The 17,779-nt window shown below is 42.5% G+C and overlaps 2 protein-coding genes across 4 annotated transcripts in view; one reads left to right on the top strand and one right to left on the bottom strand.

Moving 5' to 3' along the window:
- Copg2 (coatomer protein complex subunit gamma 2) overlaps positions 1 to 6,065 on the top strand; it is a 125,959-nt gene extending 119,894 nt beyond the window's left edge. For all 3 annotated transcript variants that reach the window (XM_005365787.3, XM_013353239.2, XM_026788592.1), the window contains 4 exons: positions 3,867 to 3,964; positions 4,578 to 4,716; positions 4,962 to 5,060; positions 5,497 to 6,065. In XM_005365787.3, the coding sequence (XP_005365844.1) occupies positions 3,867 to 3,964; positions 4,578 to 4,716; positions 4,962 to 5,060; positions 5,497 to 5,627 (467 nt within the window). In that variant the 3' untranslated portion in view covers positions 5,628 to 6,065. The remainder of the gene's footprint in view (positions 1 to 3,866; positions 3,965 to 4,577; positions 4,717 to 4,961; positions 5,061 to 5,496) is intronic.
- Positions 6,012 to 17,401, bottom strand: Mest. Its single transcript, XM_005365788.3, has 12 exons — positions 17,118 to 17,401; positions 14,680 to 14,834; positions 13,254 to 13,333; positions 12,812 to 12,889; positions 12,576 to 12,712; positions 12,368 to 12,426; positions 11,215 to 11,255; positions 10,703 to 10,773; positions 10,385 to 10,486; positions 9,134 to 9,210; positions 8,285 to 8,348; positions 6,012 to 7,435 (listed from the first exon to the last, which is right to left on the bottom strand). The coding sequence occupies exons 1-12, from the start codon at positions 17,141 to 17,143 to the stop codon at positions 7,318 to 7,320; spliced, it is 1,008 nt and encodes a 335-aa protein (XP_005365845.1). The 5' UTR covers positions 17,144 to 17,401; the 3' UTR covers positions 6,012 to 7,317.
- Positions 17,402 to 17,779: the final 378 nt, after the last annotated feature.

Below are 17,779 nucleotides of genomic sequence, written 5' to 3'. Positions count from 1 at the left end.
GTATACAAGAAGTTTACATGCAACTTGCTCTTAGACTGTGTGCTGTAGAGCTAGCAATACTTGCATTCCTCTTTCTGGCCTGACACATGTGACACTCTGAACCTTAAGAGTTCTAAACCAACCTCAATTTGTGTATTTTTTCGCCATTCAAGCACACACGTTTTCCTGATTGTGGTCTCACTTCTCTTACTTTCAGTTGGTTCTATAAGATTTCTTAACAATACCCCAGCAAATCCAACCTCAAACTTTCCTGTCTGTCCTCTGCAGTATCTTAAACATTCTGTGTGCCTCATCTGACCTGCTGAGCCCCCCTGAATTTCTGATTCAGTAAGTCTGTGACTTTATAGTTGTAACACATTTAAGAAACACTGCTCTTACCTTTCCTTCCACCAAGCCCGTTAGTTAAAAAGTCTATGCCAAGACATCAGGAACAAGTGTACTCCAGCTCTCCTTCCTGTTCTCTTTTCCGTATACTCATCATTGTGATCAAAGTTTAGTTCTGGAAACCTCTGTGGCTCCATGGTCTCGCTCATTACTGTGCCACCTCAGAACGGTTATTCTATAGGTTACAAAGTTCATTCGGGGAGTTAACCTCTCTCCTTCCTGTCTTTTAACCAAATAAAAGGTTTCTCCTTCCAGTCAGTACCTCTGTTATTTTCATCTGTTATTTTTCCATTCCTTTCCTCCTCACTCTCTATCTTGTCCTAAAATAATATCATCCCCTCTTGAAGAAACCATATGTGTTCCTCTTGAACAGAACTTTCTAGCCAGGTTCTCTCCCTAGTATGTCTCTCCTCTCTAATCTGCTCGTGCCACTTTTACTGTTAACTCTCTTCAGATAACTCCGTCTTTCTCATGTTCAGTACAATTATGGCTTAGTCCAGACTTTCAGAGAGTTCCTGCAATTGGCATAGCTCAGAGCTGTCTTATTTATACTCCCAATCCCTAAGTCTATTAGTTGCTTCAGATAGCATCCAAGGAAAGATTGCCAGATGATAGTCCTTCATAACACTGTTTCAGAGCCACATTTCTTCCCTCCATTTTTGGCTGCAATCTAGCATAACACATAGGTCTCTCCTCCAAATTCAACTCTGTCATTTTTTTTTCAGCATTCCTCATTTTGGCCCTCTATAATGCCCTTCCCTATTCACCCTTTGTACTCACTCTGTCCTTCCACTCAAAATCCTACTTACTTTTTTCTTTTTCAGATTCCAACCTCTGTCTTCTCTGTGATACTTTCATACAGGCTCCCTAAGTATCATGTCACTCCGAGTCAAACAAGATCCACAAAGCATCTCAGCAATTTGGATGGCACACTGTGCAATAATCTTCATCTGTCATCCTTTCCATTTCCACCACACTACAGTCAACATGGATGCAGAATTCTTTAGATGTATTTGCCTCCTCATAATCTTCACTCATTCTCCTCCTTGTAACAGGATTCTAGTCTCAGAACCAAGCTACCCGCCTGTATTCTCCACTAAGCAATCCTAGTATCTCCCTAAGTTGTCATCAGTCACTTCTGTCAGCACTGTGGCATCTTAATTGTTATAAACCTTCCCTCCTTAACAACCTGATTCACCATGGTCTCTATGCCTAAATGTGACCAAGTAGATTTACATTGAGCTCTGACAGGACTTTCCATTTGAGATCTTTATTCTGTACTTTATCTGCTTGTTGGCCGGCCCTCTGGAATGTTTTCCTTCCCTTTGCTTCCAATCTACCTTTCATTTTGATTCCTTCCTGATTTGGGGCCCAAGAGCTATCTTAAGTTTCATTTGATGCCTGCCATTTCTTAGTAATGGCTCTTTTACATCTGATGTTAACTTTAATGTTGATCTTCTGTACTGTTTTTCCTCCTTTAGCCAGGAAAAAAGCCTTAATTTTCAGCATCCCTCCTGTTCTGTGTGTAGCCACTCACTTTTTCTTTTTTACATTCACTGCCTAACACTTCATCCTCCTTAATTTCCTGTGTACGATATTGCATCTGCTCTCAGCTCATAGACCTAGGTGGATCATTATGGATAGCCTGTTTCAGATCCATTCCTTTAACCTCATTTTTACTCTCTGGGTACATCCATTCCTTCAGCTATCTAGGAATCTCTTCAGATCTGTATCTCTTCATTGTGCCATGGTCTTCCCCTCAGTGAACTTCTTCAGCTTTCCACCCTGACATGTGTTTACTATACACTCTGTCTCCAGCCCAACTGCACCTCCCTCTCCCTATTTAGCTTCCAGCATTGATCCTTGTTTCCAATTCTGTATTCTTTTCAAACTTATCTCCTTAGCAGGTGACTCTCATAAAATTTGCTTCATTTTTTAAGCCTCTTTAAGAGGTCTTCAGGTTTTGTTTTCTTTCTTCCTTTTGGGTTTTGCCTTTCCTATTTAATGAAGCTGTTAACTGTGATAGTAAAGTGCTCTGGCCCTGGAAGGGTCCCTTTGACCTCCTCTCTTGTCTTCCAGTGTCTGTCTTGTCTTTGGTTTGACTGGTGCATTACTACCACTGACTTTTAATGTAGCTCTTGGCAGGTTCCCTGCAAGTCCTCATTGCATCAACCAAATCGTTTAATGAAAACTGCCACAAAGGTTTCACTCATACCTTCCTCCTCAATCCGTCCCTATGTGTCACATCCTCAGTACTATTAAGTGCCTTCTCTTTTGTCTTCTACATATAAGTTAACTAGTCCGATCCAGTCTGTGATCTAGTCTACCATTCATTTTGTCTTAAATTTATCCCCAGGCTCCTAATCATGCAGCTTCACATAGCACTCTGTTAAAATTTATACTAAAGGATCTGTGGCATTAAATTGTAGTGTCAAGAATAGATTAACCACACTAATTTAACTCTTTGTCAGCTTTGGAAACAGAAGTCATGTGTCACTCATTTCTTGTGTATACCGCATTCCCTTATACCTTTACTTAAGTGTCAGTGGGATGGAATGATGGATGGATGGATGGATGGATGGATGGATGGATGGATGGATGGATGGATGTTTAAAGACTGAAAAAGTACCTCTTATTCCCATACTATCATAAGTGTTTACATTTGCATCTCCTTTCTTCTCTTGCTCAAACCCCCAAATAGCTTTCTAATGCTCCAATTTCTAGTATTTTGTGCACATAAACTTTTTCTAGATCCCTGATTAGATCATAGACACCTTTCCTCCATCCATGTTGGCCAAATTCTCTCCTTTAAACTGGAAAACCCTGTCTTCAGCAAAACTTCACTTTCCAAAATTGTGTCAATTTTTTATTACTCATTCCCTACTTAATTCTGTGAGTCATCTGAAACATACAGTGAATGCTGCTTGCTTTTCCACTCAGAAATAGACTTTACCAATAGTAAAGCCTCCCTTTCATCTACTCACTGCAGGTTGAAAGCTTACTTAGTTTATTCTGGTGTTCTCTGGATCCACAAAGTCCACATTCTAAAGACAGCACTGAGACCATGTACTTGGTCAGTGTTAATCTGATGATTTGTGTACTTTGCTGTCAGTAGTTTTTGCTTTATTGTGGTCCTAGAGCATCGAGTGGTTCTTGTTTTTCAAAATTTTGGCTCTTTTAACCAACATGACAGAAAGTCCCCCCAAAATATCTCCCCTCTTTCTTCACATCAACACAAAAACAGTTTGTTCAGGTCATCTCTTCTATGTGCTCTTCTAATCTACAGTACGGAAACATTTTCAATCATACTTTGTGAAACTGGCTTTTTGACCAGCTTGCAAGCTGCTCCAAGAGCTCTCCCACCTTAGAAGAGGGTATGCAAGTGTTAACACTTGAAATGTGGAACACAATACTGAGCACAGTGATGATGGAAATGTGCTTGTTTTACCCACTCATGTGGATTTGCCTGCTCTTCCCTCCAGTCGCAGGCACCTTTAGCTGTACCATGAAGTTTACAGTCCGGGACTGTGACCCTAACACAGGAGTTCCAGATGAAGATGGATATGATGATGAATATGTGGTGAGGCTTCCCTGCAGACCCTGCACCTCCACAGCATCAGCGACTGCTCTCACAGAGCGTTTTCCTAGAACAGCTGACAGAACTCATGGGACCTAGACTGTCCCTCCCTGTAATGGAATTGTATCGTGCCAGAGAGAATTTAAATGGAGTACTTTACCACTAAACCAAAGGAAGTCACCTTTTTTCCTCTATTAATGGGAATAAGTGATAATTGCATCATTTTTAATGTGATTGGGTTTATTTATAAAGTAGGTTTCAGCAACTTTTTGATTGGTTAGTTCTAATACTGGTAAGTCATGAACTGAATAACCTTGCCAGAAAGGAGGGGTGGTGTGTCAAGTTAGAGGGTGTGTGGCCTCCACAAGGGGTCTGATTGTGGCAGTGACTACTGTGCACCTCAGGCCATTGGCACTCAACCTATACTTACTTGGCTCCTGCCAGGTTGTTCTTGCTCCTCTGTACTGGAACCTGTAGTGAACCTGTAGTTCTAGTACAGAGCTTCCTTTAGGCCTTTGCATGTTTTGTAAACAAAATGCCAAGTGATCAGTTCCTTCTATTTTTGTTGTAGACTCAAAGGACTTTTATTTACTGACTCCTGCTTATTGCCCACTAGCTGGAAGATCTTGAAGTGACTGTGTCTGACCATATTCAGAAGGTACTGAAACCTAACTTTGCTGCTGCCTGGGAAGAGGTGGGAGACACCTTTGAGAAAGAAGAAACCTTTGCCCTTAGCTCTACAAAAACCCTTGAAGGTGAGAATTTTGCTGCCAGTGAGCTGCCTGAGGCCAGCATAAAACCCAGGAGGCATATATGCAGTTCCAAAGGAACTCCTTTCTGTTGAGTATGGTTTAAGTCATCTACTCAAAACCCAGTTACCTGTCTGTATCATCTGACCAAATCAGCCATTTTCTAGAGGAGTAGCCTCTGTACCTGCAGCTCCTAGGACAGACCCTCATGTTCAGCTCTTCTAATGCTGTCACATCAACTTTCTCAACAGAGGCTGTGAACAACATCATCTCATTTCTGGGCATGCAGCCATGTGAGAGATCAGACAAAGTACCTGAGAATAAGAATTCCCATTCCCTCTATCTGGCGGGTAAGAGATTCCCTTCCGCTTTCCCTTCAAATGTATAGAATTTAAAAGGAAAGGATGTGGATAGGCACTCCCTGCCCTGTTGTTGTCTGTCATCGCATTATTTAACAATTTGAGACCTAATCAAAATGAATAACTGATTGTATAGGTTCTCCTTAGGTTATTCTTTTAGGAAACACAATGGCTTAAAATACTTCAATCTCTAACAGATGCCAGCTCCACTCCCTGAGTACACTAAGTTAGTGATACTCAATACCTTCCATGACCTGGTTTTCATATGAACATTTAAAAATTAGAATTATTTGTAGGACTCACTTCCTGTAAATTTCTATAAAGGTGAAACTAAAATAATAGAAAGGAGGTACAGGCAAAACATGATAAATTCCATTAGTCGGGGCTTATTTGAAGTTCTTAATATACTTTCTCTTTTTTCTCTCAGGTGTATACAGAGGTGGCTATGACTTATTGGTACGGTCTAGACTGGCCTTAGCAGATGGAGTGACCATGCAGGTGACTGTGAGGAGCAAAGAGAGAACACCTGTGGATGTTATCTTGGCTTCTGTAGGATAAGTTCTTGCTGGGAAAGGTGATGTTGGCTATGCTGTCCCTACTGGTGGTTTTTAAGCTTATGGCATGAATTTCCCAGAGTCTCGTTTAAAGATTAAGAGACTTTGAAGAAGCAAATCCAATGTTTGGCCCTGAGCCAGCAGATCAAGCAAATGTTTGCCTTTGTGCATGGATTTTAGTGTTTCTTCCCTTCTCATTGTCTCACTTGTTCAGCTTTGGGATGACAATGCAGCTTTGAATGATCTTGAAAACCAGATACTATGTATGCTATTCTACAGCTGCTTGGCTTCATTGTATGCTTTTATTTAATGTGTGAAAACTCTTGGCAATGTTGGAAATTTTATCCCAGAAGGGTGGAGCGGGAGGGGAAGCCGGAATCCATTTTTGTCACAGTTTGTTTTTATTAATAGAAAATAAACACTCATTCATTCCAGTTTCAAAGTTGCTATACTTGAAATTTCTAATTTAAAAAATGAATTTAAAATAATCAATAATGCTGCTTTAACTAAGTTAAAACTGTGGCTTAAAAAAGTTTTCAGCACCATTGCTCTTTCAGCATTTGTTCTTACGTCTCAGTACGGGAGTTGCTGAGTTACATGAGAAAGCCTTGCTGAACAGCCAGTAGGGTGGGTGCTAAACAGCCATCCTAAGAGGAGTCAGTGGGCATTTGGCTGTTACATGGGCCCCTTGCCTCCACTTCAGACTGGAGGAACATGCACCTAAGTACTGTTGCGAGGAGGAAGGCTGTTATTTACTGTTCAGCATTGACTTTCTAGCCAGTGACAATAAAGCTCTGGCACAGATACAACTGGTTAATACCTCGTGGTTTTAGGAAATTCTGTAAAGAACTTGAATCTTTTTATTCACAAATTATATGTGTGATGAGGTTCTCTACTCTAGCAAGGGCCAACATCTTAATACCCTTAGAAAAATACATACATGAGTATGCTAATAAGTCTCAAAAGCATATTCAGAACATTGTATCGTGATGTCTATTTTGGTTTGGTAAGGTTTTTTTTTGGAGGGGGGGCAGTTCTGAGGATTGAACCCAAGGGCTTTAGCTTGCTAGGCAGACACACTACCACTGAGCTACATCTCCAGCCCCCTAAGCCAATGTGTGTTTCAACAAAATGTCTATAATTAGAAGCAGCTGATGAAACTAAATGTAAGGCATGACAAGATATTCCTTCTCATAAGCTGTGCTGTATAGAGAACTTGAAGGGGAGATAAGCAAGCTCCTCCCTCCTCTTTACTACAGGACTCCAATTATGGTTGGGCCAGAAGTTAACATTTCTGAGGATTTCAGCAAAGTCCACACAAGTTAGGGTTTTTTTTTTTTAAGTATTTTATGAAAAACAATGTCCAATGCTGTCTTTCTACATAATTGAGAAGTGTTATTCATCAGAATTTTCTAATAACACTAAACAGCAGATCCATACACTTGGTTAGATGTCACAGGAATGAGGGGAGGAGTATCTTGTCACCCATAAGAGAATGAGAGATGGATTAGCATGCCATCCTTAGAGTTTCTGCTGCCTGTTTTCTATAGTTTGCTGACCAATGTGAATCAAATGGACTTTTATGAAAGAATAGTATTTGATTGCCAGGACCTCTTTGGGGCATTTCTAAGTGGAATACACACAAATACGAGAATGGGGGAGGTAATTAATACAGGGAAGCTACTCTTTACAGCTCAGAAGGAGTTGATGAAGCCCATATATGCATTCAAGAAGCCCATGGGATCCTCTAGCTGTGGGTAGTGGCTAATGTGGTCATCCAGAATCGACACTGTGGACCGCGGCAGCGTTTTCCTAGTGGAAGAGAACAGCATGGAGGTAAACTTAAGGCTGGAGGATGAGAGGATGTAAGCCATGGGAAGCCCCACAAATGCCCATGTAGACAGACATACCACACTGGAAAGAGCCAACAAAGAGCTTGTTCATCTCCTACTTGGGAACTATACCTTAGCCAGATAAACTTGCCAGTTCCACTTAGACTGGTTTCAATTGTTCAGAACACAACAGACAACATCTTGCAAATACAACACTTCTGTAACAGTCCTCAAAACATGACTTTCAGCTCCTTAGAGAAGCATCAACAGGTGGCTCACTCTGCAGCTCACTGCCCAAGCAAAGATAAACAAAGAACCTTCCTTAATCTCATGAGGAGATTGTTTAAAATTCTAAACAAGCTGTTTATTGCCAGATTGTATCTACTAGGACACATGAAGGTATGGAACACTCTTACATGACAGTCAAGATTTCATATTCCAGCACCTTCTGAATAAGTACCCTGAAGGAGTAACAATGAAAAAGCATTTTTCATAGTGAGCTGTTCATAACTGCTCACTGAAGCCTGCTCAGTTGAGGTCAGTGAACTGGCTTTAGAATCAGCTAACACATTCCTTAAGAGGTTCCGGTCACATGAAGGTTTTTCCCCCTTTCCTCTATACTTAGCAATAATATAACAACCATGTCAGTGAAAACAGGATGTATGAATCCAGAGAATGTATAATCAAATCTCCTTTGGTGAGAATAAGATTCCCTATACCTAACTGGTCTATTTATTTTATGTTTTCAGTGAGATCAGAGGCAATAGCTAGTGCCAACAGACCTGTTAAGATGAAATATCTAACAAAAACAAAACCTCTGAGGACTCACCTGTACAGCTCCAGAAACTCTGGATAGGGATTTATAGGATCCAATGGCCCATAGATAAAATGAACTAGGAAAGAGAAGAGGAAGGAATTTCTAACAACTCACATCTATGCTTCTGTTGCTACCTTAAAATTAACTTCCCTCCGTTTATTTAAAAAAATATGCGAATAAAATTTTTCTGTAGAAAATGTTCTTATTCGGTGAGCTATAAAGAACTTATAGAACAAGCCAGTCCATCTTCTACATAGAACCATTTGGTCCCTTCTTGCTCTTGTATAATCTGAACCCAAAGGAATAAGCTCACTTTGAAGATCTTCTTTCTAGAAATGTAGGTGCAGATAGAATCATCATCCTTTGTTCCCTCTTTTGTGACTGACCTCTGACATATTGATCACTAGTATGTGAGACACTGCTAATTCCCTTCGCCATACCATATGACCGTCATTAATGACTTGACTAGCTTCCTATCCCAACAGTTCCATTTTCACCATGGTAGGCAAGCCATACCAGCTCCATCTATGTAGTAACTTAGTGCCTTCCGCCCTCACTCTGGCATTCCGGGTGTTTGCAATAGGGTTGCCAGTGAATAAAGATTGGGCAGTTAGCTGGGCAGTGCTAGCACACGTCTTTAATCCTGGCACTTTGGAGGCAGAGACAGGTGGATCTCTGTGAGTGAGGCCAGCCTGCTCACATACTTTAGTAGCTGTTTTTATGTAAGACTCAGATTGACTTGTTTTCATTTGCTAACCCTGGTAGCCCTGCATGGAAATCTTATGAGTGGGAATTATGTAAGTCACTATTCCCCAAGGGTCCCTGTCAAGACGTGACAGAAGATTGCACGCAGATACTCACTAGGGATGGTCACAGAAGCAAGTGCTCCCACCCAGCGTCTTCTGAATTTCTTTCTTTGATTGATATACTGTAAAAGACTAGAGCACAGGAGAGTCAGCAAGAGCAGAGCAAGAACTAGTATCAGTGCAGTGTCCAGAAAAGCATCTGCATACAGAAGCAGCCTCAGGTCCCAGGAATAGCCCACTTCAGCCGTTTGTGTTAACTACCGTAGGACAGAACAGTGCTATCAACATAAGCGCTTGTGTTCTTTGCATTTCTTAAGCAGGAAATGAGACCTTCAGAAGGATTACAGTTGGTTTGGAATATACATAATTTAAAACCTGGGTCTAAGAATCCAGTTTTGATCCCAGCTCTGTGACTCTAACAAAACACTTTTTTAAAAACCTAAATTCCTCATTTGAAACTAAGACCAAACTACATAATCTCTGAGTTGATAGCCACCTCTAAAAATGCAAGTGTAGAAGTTTATGGGATCATGGCTTCATTACTATACTTCATCTGACCATGGAGTGGAAGAAGACTCCTGTAGTGGAAGCTGCCAACAGCCTCACTGCAGGCAGCCCTGACTGCTCTCCCTAACTCTGGGGCAGTTAGCAAGGCAAAATATGAGAATAATGTGTTTAAAAGAGAGGTGTACTTGTTTTCAGTTTGATATATATATTAAGGATCTTGTGGGCTAGGATAGGGAGGAAGAAATGCCTCTCTCACAGAAAGCCAGCAGTTTAGAGCACTGGGAGTCATAGACCCAGCTCGCAAAAGGCCAGGCCTCATCTTGAGAAGCGATGCATATATTGCATCTCCCAGTCTTTCCAAGGAGACGGCTACAGTCTTACTAAACCAAAGCCTTGCTTCTCAAGCCATTGCTACTGCAGGAATAAGCAGAAGAGCTTTGTACTTAAGAGACTTGAGGTTTCCTTCAAAACTGATTAAAACATTCTGAAATACTGAATATTAACCAAAAGTCTAAAGACGGATATGTCAAAGTCATTGAATCATTTTCATGCAAATAAGCACTAAGATTTGCAACTATTTATCCACGTTCTCTGTGCCAAATGCTTCAGGAGTAACTCACCCTGTGCTTGATTTCTTTGTTGGAAAACACAGACTAGGACTGTCTCGGGTTCATCTCATAATTCCTAACCAGCCCCCTTGGGACAGGGAGTATGCCAGCAAGGAGGAGAACATAATCCCGCACCTGCCCCTCTCTCCAAGAGAGCCTCACTGGGGCCTAGAGCAAGGTTCCTGTCTCACCTGTCGATGACCAAGTTCCCATCATTGTTGCGGATTCCAGCCCACATGTCCCATAGCTCACTCTCAGAGGGTCGAGTGTATGGTCCGAAGACTGGAGTCAGACTGAAAGAGTACAGATGCAGGGTGCTAAGACAGTGGAAGGGATTCAGAGCGCCAGACAGAACTAGGACCTCAGAAGGCCATACTGTCTGACCCTTTGCCAATTCAGAAATTCTTCTAGAAAATCTCTAGGCCCAGGCATGCTTTGGTCCAACCCTATAATAGCAGCAAGTTTGACTACACTGTTCTCAGCTCGCTCAGTCTATGATGATGACTTACCCTCGAGAGAACACGAAGAAGTTCATGAGCCTTGTGAGGATAGGTGAAAGCACGCCTCCATCTTTGAGGAGCTGCAGGTCAGAAGTGAAAGTAAGAATCAGGGATCCAGAGAAAGTTGACAAAATGTTTTACACCAGATAAAATAGAACTTAGCCATGTCTTCTTCTGGGGAAAGAAAATGTATAACCCCTAAATCTAACTGATGAAATCATCAAGTTTAGCCTAGGATCTCAATTTATTTAAACATCATACTTAAGACACAGATCTTCATGTAGTTCTATTTTTCTAAATAATCACCTCTTATTTCTCAGAAATGTTTGTAGGTTTTATGTAGGAGAGCCTGCTTTATTTGATTGAGGATGAAAAATTAACTTGATTAATGTGAATTGATGATAAAGATCTCAATAGAAGGCTCATCACCACAAGTATGACCCTTAAGGGTCCCAGGTTTGTTTGTTTGTTTTACTGTCTCAGACATCTGAACTAAGGCGCTATGCAGTGAAACTGCCAACCTTTTGAAGAAGGAGAGGACGGTGGGTCTCAGGAAAGATACCTGTGGAAAGAGAGACATTTACCCATTTACCGAGAACTGCAAGTTAGAAAGACAGCCATTGCCAGAAACTAATTACCCTATTTGTTGTTACATTTGGAGCTTTCACTGCCAAAACAGAATTAGGAATAAAAACAGCTATACACTACGTAACAACTTATACTCAACGTGGAAACCACATACATGTGTTCCAATCTGAAGAATGATTATACTGCTAATTTCTACAAGATTCTCTGTGTAACAGTCAAGTTCCAACACCCTGATATTACTTTCCTCTTTTTAAAGGTACAGAAATGGATAAAGTAATTAATAGGCTCTTCCATAATGCATTGATGCCTAGGCCTAAACTCCCCTCAGCATCTCCTCAGCTCAGAATACACACTGGTGTTAATGAACTGGTCTGTAAACACACATGTATGTGTATTTTTCTCTTGAACTGATAAAGGGACAGACTCACTATTCTCCCAAGCCACCCATAACGCATTCAGATTGGGGATATTTGGGCATTTCTGAATTAATGAGCTCTAAATAATACTCATTCATTCCCAGCCTGACACATTTGTGGTAGTCTTTTTTTTGTTTGTTATGTTTGTTTTTGTTTTGGGCACAAGGTCTCTCCATGTAATCCTAGCTGTCATGGAACATGTTACATAGATCAGGCTGGCTGTGAACTCAGAGATCCACCTGCTTTTGCCTCGCAAATGCTGGGATTTGCACCATCATACCCAGCTCTTTAAAAACAAAATCAAAACAAAACAAAAACCATGGTATTTATTGTGTTCGTGAGTACATCGGTGCCAAGACACATGTGCAAAGGGCAGAGGGCAACTTGAGGAGTCAGTTCTCTCCTTCCACAGTGTGGGCTCCAGAACCAAATTCATATTGACAGATTTAGCAACAAGCACCCTCACCCACTGATTTTCTAGATGTTTGTAAACATATATTCCATACATGCCATCAACTATCAGAACTATTCATGGCACAATAAAGGTAAAAGATGCCCCATGTTTAGTGTCTGCTTATAATATCAGGTTATCACTTAGGTGTCTTTATGACTTAAAAAGGTGGCCTTCCTAGGCTACACCCCACTTTCCACCTACCACCAAGGCAATTACCTCCATTTGACAGACAGAGACTCTTTATGGTAAGCCGGCCAGATCGATTCTGCTTGTACCTGTAAAGGACAAGAAGAAACATACATGTAGCTGAGCAGCTGGCACCCATGCAGAGGGCTGCAGACAACCCCCAAAGTTTGAAGACAACTTGACTAACCATCATCTTAAGTTCCTGACATCTGTGCCAAGGACAGAAGTCTGGTCTCACCTGTACAACAGCTCCTGAGCAACAATATCTCCATAGTCATGAGACAACAGGTTGATTCTGCGGTTTTGGAGTCCCAGGTGCCGAAGGAGGGATTCCACAATGCTGGCTTGCTCAAATATGGAATACTGATGTGGTCGCTAAGGAAAGAGCCAGAGATATAGCATGACATCATCAGAGCCTGACCTGCATTCATACCCATCCCATCCATTACTGGGGCCCACCTCACTGCTGCTTACCGGTTTGTCACTGAAGCCAAAGCCTAAGAAATCAAGGGCAATCACTCGATGAAACCTCAGGGTCAGACCTTCCCAGATCTGTAAGAAAGCAAGCATGATGTGCATTCTACTCCCACAGCACAAGACCCATGCCTCTATGTCAGCTTGGATAATGTGAAAAATCCCATGAAACCATCACAGGCCTGGGTGATCCTCTGGGAAAGGGTATGATTCCTAACATTTAATATATTGAGAACAAAACTCCAGCCTTAACTTGGCAATGATTCTTTCTGGGCAGCCAATTTTTTTACTCCCCTATAGTACATGAAAAGCAATTCAATATTTAATGGGATTTTATCAAGCAGTTCAGATCTGCAAGGGCTGACCAAAAAAAAAAAAAAAAAATCTAGAGTTTGAATATATTTTTAGGACATAGCAGGACCTAGAAATCAAACTTCATTACCTTGTACCAATCATAGCTGGATGTTGGAAAGCCATGTAAAAGCACAACTATCTCAGGGCTTCCAACCACACCAACAGAGTCTAAAAGGAGGAAAAAGAGAAATCAGGCAAACTCCTTGCAAAGTAGCCTTGAAGACAGCAAAATCTATTTCAGTAAAAAAGGATCAGACCAAATTAATGATATTAAAAATGTTGCTCTTTAAAATGCAAGCTTACTAGATAAGAGGAGCCTCCTCTTAATCTGTATTTTAAATTGTAAATGGCACACTTTACATGAGAATTCTTGAAACAATTTGCTCATTATCACTTAGATTTTTTAGAGATATTCCCTTGTAGTTATCAATATTAAAATGCAAATTATTTTTTATTTAGCAAAAAGTAAAACACTTAAATAAAAAATAAAACCAATTAAAACATTACAATTACAACAAACTAAGATTCTCTGCACTGTTTATCCAATGCTAGCAGATACACCCAACTCCAAAACAAAGGTACAGAATTCTGTTTCAAAAATGGGCTAATGACGACATAAACTTTTTTCTGTATGTGACATCTTTCAGATTATTCAAACAATAGAATCCTTGCCACAGTACTGGATTTAAATTAATACTGTCAGTGGCAGAAAATATTGGTAATAAGCTTTCAAAAATTGTTTAATTAGAAGCAGTTAAAAATATCATGTACTGTACTTAGGCTGACGAATCTACAAATACTATAGGAAAATTTCATACTTACTTGACTGTGGCTAACAAATGAGAGGAGGTCAGGAGCAATAATGAAAAACGGTTTACGAAAAACAAACATTTTTCGTTATTGCTCTTGACCCCCGCCCAAAAGAAATCTTTCCAATCTGTCTCTCAGTCTCTTCACCTATAAAATGAGATTAATGACACCTATCTCCAAGTGCTGTTATAAAAATTAAATGAAAAATGAAGATAATTAAGATTAAAAATATAACAGAATGCCGTGTGTGGTAATTAAGTAGCAGTCATAATAATTCCCAGTAAATCTCATCAGTTTTAGATACATATAACAAATCATGGAAAATAATAAAATGACAAACGGAAATGGGAGGGGGAACCAAAGGTGTAGACAGGTCTCTAAATATCACGTTACCTGACACTAGGGGCGCTCAAGAGAAAACTAACATCAAATACAAATGGAACTGGAAGAAACTTCCTGAATTAGGTACAATTCCATCCCCACCCTAACCTCTCCATTGCTGAGTGCCCTGTTCTCAGAAGACCGAAAGGATTTAGTCCGTTATACTCCAGATACACCTTACACAAACGGGGTTACTCCCCTCTCCACGACCCCCCCCCCCCCGTCACTGTGGAGCAACAGAGACCAAGGGCTATAAAATAAGTACCTCAGCTGAGACCCACATGACCCAAGTTTGTGGGATTCTCCCACAGTCCAGTTCTCACCTTGGTAGAAGATGCGAAGTCCCTTGTAGGTGAAAAACTTGCCGGAAGTCTTCCATGAGTGCAGAGCGGGGGAGAGCTGAGGGGGCGGGATGTGCAGGTACGCAGCCAGCAGGGGCACAGCCAGTAGCCCCACTTGGACCCACCACTCCCTCATCCTGTGGGAAAAGCAGCCAAGGTAACATTGTACATTTCCAAAAATCAAAACAGAACATGGAGTGCAAAACTGGCACCACGTGACCGTGGCAGGAAAGTTTACCAAGAAAACGTAAAAACGTCACTACCCTTTGCAGTACTTACCACCATTCTTCCATATGTGATCTTCAAGCATATGTGTAATTTATTACATGTCATTAAGCAGAGAGCTGCTCCTAATTTTAATATATACCCTCTGGCCAGCGAAGCCCCATTTGGCACTACTATCTGGATTTGGGCTAAGAAACTGATGAGGGGGAGGGGAAGATACTGAAAGCAAGATGGCCGCAGCACTTCACATTCCAGTAAGCAGCTTTGCCCTGACCCTGAACATCTATCTAATCTCTTAGAAGTCTGGGCAGCAGATTCTATTTTTGCTTTCTTTGCAGACTCTTGAGGCGGTTCCCTTTTTAAAATTAAGACCCCACCCACACATCTAGCACTCAGGACTTGGTTTTGTCTAGCACAAATTTGTGCCCCCAGCTTGCTATGCCCAAATTTCAAAAGTCCAGATTAATTTATCTCCCGTGGAGGCAAGGATTTAAAGCAAGAATAGAAACTATTTTACCAAGGAAAGGGTTCTCTAAGTGGGAAAATGCCACCTAAACTGAACTAGAGGTGTCAGGAGGCTAGCTACAGGTAAAACAAATTAATTGCCAGAGTCCTGAGAAGCGTTTGGCTTGCTGGCTCACTTTGTATATAAGAATGCCCTATGGCACATTACCTGCAATCTCGCAAATTTGGCTTTTCTTTTTTTTTGGGGGGGGGGGTTGTTAATTCCAGCACTAAACCTGACGTAGTAAAAAAAAAAAAAATGACACACCTTGAGAATCCTCATTTCCCTGCCTAAACTTCAGACTGCGGCTGGACTCTCACTTTTTTCTTCCCTCCGAAGTCTCTGTTCAATAAACAGTCACAATGCCTTGGTTCTACCTTTCAAGGCAATACTAGAAATGACTGGAACAGTGCCAGAACGTGATGGTTTTATGGCAGTCTGTGATCCACTAACTGATTTTACCGCCGAACCTCCTTGAAAGGTAAATAACAAAAGTGTTAGGTTTGGGGTTTTTTTGTTATTGTTATTATTATTTTTGTTTGATTATTTTCCGCAGCCTCCATTCGGTCCTGTTACCTGTTCATACTTTTTCACGTAACCTCTGGGGCATCCATGCGGGTCTCAAGACTGAATCTGCAGTGACTCAGCAGAACACGGGGAGGGGCGCCTACGGCAGAGCGAACAGGGGCTTCCCGCTTGCGCTGGGAACAGAGGTGCCACACCCACGCTCTCCACACCATACGTCGGCGCACCTCCTCCATTCAGGAAAGGGGGGCAACCCCCCAGGGAGCTGTTCTTAGTCTTAGTTACCTTGGTTAAAAAAAAATATATCCCCCCCAACGTTTTATGATTTTCAGTAGTCAAGCAAACTGGCAATCAGGAGAAAGGTTTAAACAAATTTTTAAGTCAAATCCCCGTTATTTAATGGCACCATGACTTAGATTAAAAATTCAACACACCCCCGTAACAAACTTTACGTGCCTTGATTTCTTATTTCTATCAATGATGTAAAAATACATTGATCTAATACCACCAAACCAGCCCATCTAAAGACTTGTTAGCAAGAACTACACTGTGAACCCACAAATAGAAGCAAACATTTCTTATTACGTTTTAACAGTCTGGCCGCGTGCCCGGTCTCCCGAGGGTTCCCATTTCTGGCTTCGGAATAACACTTATTGCCGCGGTCACACAGCGCGGCAAGGTCCGGTCGCACCTATGCGGTAACTACGCCACTACGATTCCAGAAATCTTAAACCGCACCGTGGCAGTCTCGGCTCCTCAACCACACACCAGGGTCTAGAAATCCCAAGTCACGCAACAACAATGACCAGCTCTACACCGGGGCGTTACCGAGGTTCGCAAATCCTAAATTGCACCGCACTACCACCACCGCCGCCTAAATTACACCACAGCAAAGACCCTGACAGGAAAAAAAAACACCTAATTTGCACCAAGGGTAATACGGAGATCCAAAAATTCCTAAATCTTACGCAGCTGACCCCCAGTTTGAAAATAAAACACCAGCGAGGACGATCCCGAGTTCGGGCCGAGCGACCACCTTCCAGCCGGGGCAGCATGGCCACCTTTTGGTAAGGATTTTGCCACGAGACAGCTCTGGGGTGGCAGAGGTACCCACACGGAGTCGGGCCGGCCACACCCCCCTCGCAGCATGGCCGGCAGCACCCACCTGCGCAAGCGGTCTCGGCGCACCATGGCCGCATTATCCCATGCTGCTCGCCGCAGGATTGCGGAGCACGGGGCGCGCCGAGGCGCCCACAACCGTACAGGATCGGAGGTGGCGTCGGCGCAGCCCACGAGGGCGGCCCGCGGCAGCGGCAGCTGAGACAGCGAGCGGCCTCTCGGGCGAGCCTGCGGCACTGCGCCGGTTGGCGAGGCGCGGCTGCCGCAGAGGAGGTCTGCTGCGTCTGCGAAGATGCACCGGGATGTGCTGGTGGCCGCGGCAGAGCGGAGCGAGCGGGCACCGACTTTTAGAGCCTCTCTAGCCCCGCCCCGCCCCGCCCACCATGCTGCAGTGTCCCTCCCTCCCGCTCCCGCCGCAGAGCCCTCCCCATCGCTGCAGAGAAGGGGGGGGCCTCTCTTGTGGGCGCCTTCCGGGCTATCTACCCCCTCTTTTCTCGCAGATCTCTAATCCTGAACCCCACATTCTGCTGAAGGAAAAAAAACCTTTTCCATGTGATAATGCCTCAGGCAAAGAGCAAATGTCTGAGACTCCCCGCCACACACACACACACACACACACACACACACACACACACCCTTCCCTTGGAGTACGCGCAGGTCCCCAGCCCGAGAAGGTAGCTGTTAGGCATAAATCACCTCAGGGCTAGG

The sequence above is a fragment of the Microtus ochrogaster genome, unplaced genomic scaffold (genome assembly GCF_000317375.1).
Source record: "Microtus ochrogaster isolate Prairie Vole_2 unplaced genomic scaffold, MicOch1.0 UNK4, whole genome shotgun sequence".
Lineage (NCBI taxonomy): Eukaryota > Metazoa > Chordata > Mammalia > Rodentia > Cricetidae > Microtus > Microtus ochrogaster.
This window is presented reverse-complemented; position numbering and strand designations above follow the sequence as displayed.